Genomic DNA, 10,335 nt, shown 5'->3' on the forward strand with positions numbered 1-10,335 from the left:
ACTGTATTCTACTGCACTATATTCTACTGCCCTGTATTCTACTGCACTGTATTCCTCTGCACTGAAGTCTACTGCACTGTCCACTGCCCTGTAGTCTACTGCAGGACAGACTGAATACAACATTCAAATAGGCCCAATACATTTCTCTTTTTCATCTCTCTCTCTCTCTCTCTCTCTCTCTCTCTCTCTCTCTCTCTCTCTCTCTCTCTCTCTCTCTCTCTCTCTCTCTCTCTCTCTCTCTCTCTCTCTCTCTCTCTCCCTCCTTGTCCCCCTCCCTGTCAAACTTGGATGCTTCCTCCTTCACTTACCCCACTGCATCTTACACCTTCCAAATCTGTGCTCTCTCTCCTCTCTCCACCAACAACACCACTAGGACCACCACAGCTCTATATCTCTTTCTTTCTATGTAACATATGCCATCCCTTCCTCTTCCCAGCTCTCTCCCTCTAAGGCTAATTCAAGGACATGTATTGGCTTCATATTAATTGGACAGTGTACCACATCACTCTATATTCCCTCTATGTATCTGAGTCTTCCCAGAAGAGTTAACACATTAATCTTTGTTGCGTGTTAATTGTCCAATTGTAAATCAATACCATCCCCAAAACTCTGGGATGAGTCACCTTACCAGCTAATCATGTAGGCTACAAAGTCATATTTTATATTCATCAGTACAAAATTTGACTCAAGGCCATACTTTATTAATTTATTGTTAGTATATAATAACAATCAGGGATGTTCAAGTGGATTCATGTGATCCCGTTTAATAAAATACAAGTTGCCTAAACTCGACGTTGCGACTAATGTTGCAGTGACACCGTGTGGTTATGCGCGGTAAATGGCACATCTGTGTGACAAACAGATGTTTAGATAATGCGAGTTATTACGTCTCATACTCTTTAACAAATGAATAAATAAAGGCCTAGTAAGCTCTGACTTCAGTGGTCAATATCCTAACATTTAGTACAAAAAAAACTAGGGAAAATATTATTTATTATTTATTCTGCTTATTACATAAGCAGAATAAAACATTAAACACTATTTCGTACTCTTTTGTTTCTTAATAAGAGTTTGTAAGGGAATTCTTCATGTATCCAGGAAGTGAGCTCACAGCGATCGTGGGGATTTTATGGGGTCGCACCAAGCCGGAGGAGGTCGTACCGTCCCTGCACAAAAAAAAAGTTCGAGGGAAAAAAGGGAGTACATAGTTGTCGAAAACGACCTACGGGGCGTCTTTCTGTTTTCTCATTGTCAGACTGGCACTTGACAACTTTTCGACAGCGGTCATGTCGTGAGAAGACCGATCGGATATCACACGGTTTATGACGGGAAGAGATGGATACAACGGCGGTCGTCAGATGGGAATAAGTTGGAAAAGTACGAAACAAAAATGGAGAGAACAGCTGAGTGACTAGAGTGGGGTGAGGAGGCTGGCTTTGGCAGGATCCGGAGTCCTACCCTGTTGCCCCCGCTGTCGTGTGTAGGCTAAACCTCTGAGCTAGTGTATTAGCACACTTAGTGAGCCGACTACTTCCAATTAATTTTGAGGTAAGTTTTAGAGTTGCTTTAACACACACACCATCACAACTGTTGTTCAGAACATAATTTGATATGTGGTAATGTGAACCAGCAATGCAGACAATTGCCCAATGCCGCTTTGCTTGGGGGAAAAAAAAGGTTGATAGGAAAAGGCCTGCCCACCCTTATTGTGGAGTACAATGTATGCAGATGTTATGTAGCGCAATGTGTCGTTTATTATTATTATAGGCCCGCTATCACGTTTTATTTACAACCCCTTTTGGAAAATGACTTGTGTAAGGAATGTGTTTCGAATCAGCTTTCTGCAAACATGGCTGACAAAGTAATGCAAGCAGTTAAACATTGCATTGAACTCTCAAGCAAACTTCCAGCAGATTTGCATGGAGATATTTGATACACTACACATCATTTTCTTGGACTTTTCCTGTGATCTGTGTACTTTGGCAGAATGTTTCTGCTACAACTTTATCCGCTGTCTTTAGTCTAGTAGTCCGAACTCGGCCAATCTAAACTCATTTATTGCGGGTCAAAATAGTTCAGTGGTGTGTGTTATTATACGGCTTTATAGGATGTCTACTATATCGGATATCCGAATCATTATATTGTCCCTTTAAATGTTGAACCACAGCAGTCTTATCATTAAACTTTGTTTTTCATTTCGCAGAACCTACTTTCATTTCAAGAAGATCTTTCTCCAAAACATCCCAATCTGTATATTATTAATTCAGGAAAGACCGCACCAATTATTCAATGGATGAGGGTTATGTTGCATGTGAAACGCCTGTCTATAGCTCCGGCATAGACTTGAGACATCACTGAAGACTATGGTGGGCCAAATGGGGATGCCCTAGTTGGTCTCATCATCCCTGCTAGCTCCTCCAAGCTGCTGGATTCACCATCTCCATCACCAGGTGGTGTATGCCACCAGGTGTACAAGCAAATATCTAAAAGTTGGCTTCAACTTGGACGACAGAATACAGTTATAGACATGTACTAAATCAAGTCTGACTATCATTAACCCTTTGACTCTGAACACGGCTGCTCTTAAGGGTGGTCTATGAGCGCTGACTTCCCTGTGCCTGAGGTGTGATGCCACCCTGTTTTGATGGGTGTGAGTGTCAGCGGCTCTTTTCAAGGACCTCGCTGCTCCGGGTGCAGCCATTAGATGTTGCCCGCCCCCGCTCGCTTGAGTCCAGTGTTGCGGTGATGACGCAGGGCTGCTGGTGGCCCGTCTGGTTGGCTGGGCAGCAGCCTGAGGTGATGTGATGGGGTGCAAGAACAGCAAAGTCCTCCCTGAACCTCCGGGAGATGTTCAGCTGGACTTGGTCAAAAAGGTCAGTGGGATGCGACCCCGCCTCTCGTAGATGATGATGTTGCAATGCATGCTCCCCCCACTGCAGATGATATCATTGATCATTTAACTGCTGGAAAAGGTTTACAAGAGACGCATTTCATTTGATTGAAAAGGGTATATATGCTGTATACTATAGCTTCTTTACATATTATGTAATGTGCACTATGCATGTAACTGTATTTATAGTATTTTTCTTAAATCTTATGCATAAAAAAATATGACTTCTTGAACAAATGTAGACAGCCACTCACAAATACGTTTTAAAAATTACTGAGATCTTTACCATCTTAGCACTTGGCTATTTTGTATTCTGCATATCTTTGGGCTATTCCCCGTTACTTGACATGGTAGCATAACGGAAATAGCATGAGTGCACAAGCCTTGTAAACAAAGTGAGGGAGGGAACCGTAACGCGATGCTCTCCATCTCTCAGGTGGACCCTCCCCACCCGCCTCAGACAGACCTCTATAAACATTTCATCCGAGGGGACGGAACGGGCAGCAAGACAGGGGGAGGGGCTGAAAAGGCAGACCCCGCCTCCCCCTGTCAGGCGCAAGCAGCCGTGCCTAACGGCTCCGCCCAACCTCCAAACGCCCAATCGGACCCGACGGACCCCCAGCGGAAGAAAGTGGCCAAGTACCGCGCCAAGTTCGACCCCCGGGTCACGGCCAAGTACGACATCAAGGCCCTGATTGGCCGCGGCAGCTTCAGCCGTGTGGTGCGGGTGGAGCACAAGAGCACGCGGCAGCCCTACGCCATCAAGATGATCGAGACGCGCTTCCGCGAGGGCCGGGAGGTGTGCGAGTCGGAGCTGTGCGTGCTGCGCCGCGTGCGCCACACCAACATCATCCAGCTGATGGAGGTGTTCGAGACGGCGGAGCGGGTCTACATGGTGATGGAGCTGGCCACGGGCGGCGAGCTGTTCGACCGCATCATCGCCCGCGGCTCCTTCACGGAGCGCGACGCCACGCGCGTGCTGCAGATGGTCCTGGACGGCGTCAAGTACCTGCACACGCTGGGCATCACCCACCGGGACCTGAAGCCCGAGAACCTGCTGTACTACCACCCCGGCGCCGACTCCAAGATCATCATCACCGACTTCGGCCTGGCCAGCAGCCGCAAGAAGGGGGACGAGTGCCTGATGAAGACCACCTGCGGCACGCCCGAGTACATCGCCCCGGAGATCCTGGTGCGGAAGCCCTACACCAACGCGGTGGACATGTGGGCTCTGGGCGTCATCTCCTACATCCTGCTGAGTGGGACCATGCCCTTCGAAGACGACAACCGCATGCGGCTCTACCGGCAGATCCTCAAGGGCAAATACAGCTTCTCTGGAGAGGTGTGTGTGTGTGTGGGTGTGTGTGTGTGTGTGTGTCCGTGTGTGTCCGTGTGCGTCACCTGCTCTTTGACGTCTTGTGCAGTCTTACATACTTAACCCAAAATTTGAAAAGTGCCAGGTTGAAACTTGAGATGATATTCCTTCCCGGTGTAGCGGGACATTTTGCAACCACATTAAAGGGAAGCACAGTGGGGGCACACACACACGCACACACACACGCACATACGCACACACACACACACACACGCACACACACACGCACACACACACGCACACACACACACACAGGCACACACACAGGCACACACACGGTGTTCCAACAACTTTTTTTAATCCCTGCATGCAATTCATAAATGCTCAGTGTGTTGCTCACTTCGTTTGCACACTCATAATCCCCCATGTCCGCCAACTCCAATGTATTTGTCCTCTCGGTTAAGTCAATATGCCCTTCCTCAGTGTGTGTGTGTGTGTGTGTCCGTGTGTGTGTGTCCGTGTGTGTGTGTGTGTGTGTGTGTGAATAATAATTTATGCTCCATCCGCGCTCTTTCTTCTTCTTGGGAGAATGCTGAGTTGCTCTTTTTCTTTGTTACACAGTGTGGGCTGTTGATCGGGCCAGAGAGCTTTCTAAATGGGCCCTTGGTTACTGGTTGCCCTGCATAGCCCAGCCATAAAACACTCATTAGGTTCAACTTTGGATATAGCATGACTGGTTGTCACCTACTCATTTTGTACCATATTGGAAATATTTTCAGCACACGTATGTCAAAGCTGACGAGTGCATTAAAAAACGATTGGCCAAATGTTTGACAATATATAAGAGAGCAAAACATTGTCATTATCTTGGATGTGTTATTTGCAGTCCTTGGTCATTGGTACTCTTTAAATATGCTTTTGAGGCTTTAGATATAACACCATGCAGCGATGCAGATACTTTAGATATGCACCATGCAGTGATGCAGATATTCTTGATGTACACCATGCAGTGATGAAAGATTTATTTTTCATATACACCATGCAGTGATCCAGAGGCTTTAGATATATACACCATGCAGTGATCCAGAGGCTTTAGATATATACATCATGCAGTGATGCGGATACTTTAGATATATAACACCATGCAGTGATGCAAAGGCTTTAGATGTATACACCTTTGCAGTGATGCAGAAGCTTTATATATACATTAGATATACAACACTACGCAGTGTTGCAGAGGCTTTCGATACAGCCCTGTGCAGTGCTTGGCCTATAGCTTTCTCTTCTTCTTGCACATTGGGTCTCTTCCTTTTTTACAAGACTAATCAGAGAGCATCCCCTGACCCATGGAGCAGTGTTGACCTTTCCTTTTAAAGGGCAAAATAGATGAGACGACCAGGTGCATCTGAATTGAATGGGGCTGTTCTGGGGTCATTGCTTATGTATTTATTGCCGTGATAAATAATGTGTACATTTACAACTCATACCTTGAGAATTCTAAAGCAGTTGTTAAGTCGGGGGAGCAGGTATGTGTGTGTGTCTGTGTGTATCATGATTGTGTTAACAAATAGCTGTATGTTAGAAGGTTGAAAGTGAGGACAAAGAGGAAAATACATTGCTTATAAACGAAAAACCTTGCTTTTATGTTGCATGTATAATGGGATCCTGCATGTATGTATGCTGATAAGCACACAAACATTTCTACTGTCAGTTGCATTTAGTTCCATGCAATCCATGGGTGTATTATGAATGAATATCATTTTTACATTTATACTGAAAATGAATCCTCACTTTAAGCACACAGTGTTTTAATGTTATTCAGGCTTAATACACCCTATTACTATTACTAATTGAGTGTCCCTAAATTCAGTTTAGCAACCCATCTTTTTTTGCTACTGCTCTCTGCTGCCGCTTTGTGGACTCAGAATGGAAATGGGCATGGGAGAGGATTTTCCATATACAACTTATCTAAATTGACAGAATCTAAAAGTCCCAAAATAGAACAATAATCATCTGTATATTTAGTTATTTGTTGCCTCTATGTAGTGATTTTGTCTATTTTACCCAAATATATAAATTCATATTTATATTCCGTTGATCAGACGGGTCAAACAAAACTAGTGGCAAAATGAAACTCTTCAAGAAATCAATGTATTGATACCCTAGTTTTTGTCTCCATATTCCCAGTTTGGTTGCATCCCATTACTCAAAACAAATGTGCAAAATAGATTCTTCTGTCGGATTTTATTAGAAGGACAAGTCCCCCAATAGGTCAAACGATTTCAAACTCTGTCACCCCAAACCTTGTGCTGCACAAACAGTTTTGAATGGTTTCAGCGTTGAATGCTGGTGCCAAACTAAGGCCCAATCCCATTTCTACCCCTTACCCCTTCCCCTTACCCCTCCCTCTTGTTTTGAAGGGGTAAACAAAACAAGGGGAAAGGGGTAAGGGGTAGAAATGGGATTGGGCCTTAACCACCCTTAATGAAAGACATGCTAAACACATGAGAACTGATTCATGCTCGGTCTAATCTGTGTCCTGCTGCAGCCGTGGCCCAGCGTGTCCAACCTGGCCAAGGACTTTGTGGAGCGCGTGCTGACGGTGGACCCCAGCGAGCGGCTGACCGCCGGCCAGGCCCTCAAGCACCCCTGGGTGGTGAGCATGGCGGCCTGCTCCTCCATGAAGAACCTGCAGCGCTCCATCTCCCAGAACCTGCTGAAGCGAGCCTCGTCGCGCTGCCACAGCACCAAGTCGGCCCAGTCCACGCGCTCCAGCCGCTCCACCAAGTCCAACAAGGCCCGGCGCGCCCGCGAGAAGGAGCTCCGGGAGCTCAACCGCCGCTACCAGCAGCAGTACAACGGCTGACACCTAAGCCGCCTCGCCCTTCGCTGCGGCTCCTGCCTGTGTAGGCTCCTGTCTGGGGCAGTACTTTCACAGGGATCGCTGCAGCTTAAAGTTGCGGTGTCCAGCGTCCCCCAAAGCCATCGCCATTGCCCAATAGGCCGGGGGCTGTGAAGATAATATATGAATTGAAGCCGATATATTTAGATTGACCCCGTCAATGGGGTTGTGACTCACTGTTGCCGGTAGCAATGCGAGCATCATGCGTGACTCCCGGTGGAAGTGTACAGTACGGGCAGCATGGAGGCGATGTGATGCATTATTTTGGTGAGGAGCTCGTGGACTATAATGGCAGAACGTGTCCCTTCCAGGTGGTGTAACCACCACAACAGCACTGGGAGAAACATGGAGAACCTTTGGCTGCATCCCATTCTGTGTCTCTCACTCATCCCCCCCAAGGCTGAGGTAGACACGCTTCCCTACTCCCCCACACGTCCTCCTCCTCACCTGTTCCTCCTCCTGCTGTCCTCCTCTTCACCTCCTATTCCTGGCCTCCTCCTGTGCTGCCTGTGCCTCTGCATATTTATTTATTATTACTGACCTTACTATTGGTTTCCGTTCAAGCGGTCACTGGATGATGGCCGTCTATGATAATCTGTTGAACAGAATTCTTGGTACTGTGGTAGGTAGAAAAGGGTTGCCTTTTTATGAAGAGGACTGAAAACTGCTTTTCTTGTTCATTTCATTGTTGAAAGAAAATTGCTGTGAAATAATTATTGTGCGACTTGAACAGATGGACAAGTACGGCCAAACTTTATCTGAAGAGCTGGGAGACCCAGCCCACTGCAACAACTTGGATATTGTTGAAGGCCAACATTCAAATACATACGATCCATCAGGACTCATGCCTAAGCTTTTCATATCTTGCGTTTTGCTCCATTCAAATAACACAACTGCAGCTGGCTAAAACTTGGTATATTGTGAATCTTATGTTATTTTTTTCCGCCTACATGTCATTGTTTAGTTTTTACTTCAATCAGCATTTCCCATTGAGAAGCCGTTCAGAATAACAGGAGGGCAACCACAGTTTCAATTGGTCCTACCAAAGATATTTTTACGATGAGAATAAACAGTCGATGGCTATGTTCGATGGCTGGTTTATCAAAGCAGCGCATACTTCTTAGCTGGAGTCTCCTAACATGTCCTACTAGGTGTATTAGATCTGTTTAACAGAACCCTAGTATATTGTACGTCCCCTGCACATATTGTGGTCTTATCAATATAAAAGGATATGCCGTCCGTCTCACTGCACTCTCTGAGTTGGTGTTAAGAGTCCTGCGGTTTAATGGTGTTTTTGTATGCTCTTCTTGCCTGTGAGTCTGACACAACCACCTGCCAACCCACTACGTTTAATATTATTTTATGCGCTTAACCATTTCCTCATTCCTGTTTTTGAACAATGTGTATCTGTGGTCTCAAAACTTCTACACTTTTTAATGTGAAGATTATGTTAACGTGAGGTATTAAAGGAGATAAATCTTATAATTAGAATCGTTTGAAGAATCCATGCTGTAAATACATTACAGTTACGTTTGCACTTAAATTCAATGACATTCTAAGGCTTTGGGATTAGAATTGATATCAGCAGTGAAGGACCTCTGGACTGTAGTTTAATGCCACGCCTCGGCCCATCTCTGTCTTCGCCTCACATGGGATTGTAATATTGCTTGGGGCCTATTCAAGTTAATAAATGTTGGATATGAATTGTTAAAACAAGTACAAAATACATTTTCCTATTTACCAACTGTATTTTTCTAAAAACCCTATGTATGGGGCAAGTACCATTGTACATCTAAAAACGTTCCGTTAAAAATGCAAGACCACGGCTTGGCTATATTTGTTTTGGTCAGTGGTTTTCCTGTTTTGTTGCAAAGCTCTTCCTAGGAAAGGTCATGTTGAGGTTAGTTTAAGAAAACAAAAAGTATACAGTGACCAGAGGTTTGGAGCCAAATAGAAAGAGTGTGTTTATAGTGCAATGGTGTCTGTGATTATGAAGGCTTTTACAGTACATTTCCCTGTATGCCTTATTATATCAATTACTCCCGTGAGCAGTTTGCTATGAGCTGGCCTGTTATTATAAACCTTATATTTTGTGAAGTTTTTATAAGTGATACTGGAAATCTAACCGAGCCACATCAACTGACCTCATTATTCCTTTTTATGTTGGAAAATGATTTTGTTATTTTGCTTCTTCTTGGAATGTTCCGTCATCTTCCTCGCCCACGAGACGTGAGTGTTGACAGGGACCACTTTATTTGAAAACAAAATAAAACCTTGGGATAACACCCAGCAACACCTTCTATGGGCCATGTCCCAAATGTCCCATTCTGGATCATTCCACCAGTCCAGGTTCATCTGATGCTGTCTCTCTTACCCTCTGACCACACTAGCCAGCGCAACACCTTTATGTTGTTGTTTTTTAATCTTTCACATAGACAAGGACATCGGAACATCTAAATGGGTTCTAATACAGTCTACAATTTATATATGTGCAAAGACGCAACATGGAAAAGACTGCTGTTTGTGGTTTGAAACTAAATTCAGTGACCTCAATAATTAATCTTAATTCATGATAGATGACAACATGTGTTCTAGATCATAACAACCATTATCATAAACAAGTTGCGTTTCAGTCATTGGTAAATAAGGGAATTATAAACTTGGCATAATGATACATCATGCCAAGCTATTAGTTGGATTCACACAGAATCAGAACTTCCAGAACCATTGCTGAATGTCAAGTTTATACCAATGAATTACTTAAGTATTTGTAAACCGTTTTGTAGAATGTAAACAGACACATTTGTACAACTGTTTCCTCTAATCTTTGATATATACTTGTGATTTTGTGTAAATGCTGTCCTGAATGAAGTAGCCAATGCAACACTGTTACTTAATTACAGTTGTTATTTGTATTATTTGCGTAAATGAGTATCCCTTAACACTTCCCTTGTTTTTCTTACTTTTGTTATTTGTTTTATACAATGAACTTCTTTGATGAGTTTTTGTTTTATGGATATGTGCCAATAAATGAAATTGGTGATGACATTTTTTCTTGAAGAGGTATTGCATTCCTGATGTCAGTGTTTGCAGGAGGCATCTTTCTGCTTCTCATATTATGCTACTTATGACTTAAACCAAAATACATTGCAGCTGCTGCTTCTGTATACTGTATTGTAATATGTGGTTCGTTCAGAGTTGTGTTTTTCCTTCAACCCAATTTTATCT

At 44.2% G+C, this 10,335-nt stretch overlaps 1 protein-coding gene across 1 annotated transcript; it reads left to right on the top strand.

The window, feature by feature from the left end:
- Window positions 1–1,144: 1,144 nt before the first annotated feature.
- LOC130388628 (serine/threonine-protein kinase H1 homolog) lies at window positions 1,145–10,257 on the top strand. Its single transcript, XM_056598048.1, has 4 exons — window positions 1,145–1,548; window positions 2,204–2,873; window positions 3,327–4,232; window positions 6,754–10,257. Exons 2-4 carry the CDS (start codon window positions 2,805–2,807, stop codon window positions 7,069–7,071), a joined length of 1,293 nt encoding a protein of 430 aa, XP_056454023.1. The 5' UTR covers window positions 1,145–1,548; window positions 2,204–2,804; the 3' UTR covers window positions 7,072–10,257.
- Window positions 10,258–10,335: the final 78 nt, after the last annotated feature.

Source organism: Gadus chalcogrammus, chromosome 9, assembly GCF_026213295.1.
Source record: "Gadus chalcogrammus isolate NIFS_2021 chromosome 9, NIFS_Gcha_1.0, whole genome shotgun sequence".
NCBI lineage: Eukaryota > Metazoa > Chordata > Actinopteri > Gadiformes > Gadidae > Gadus > Gadus chalcogrammus.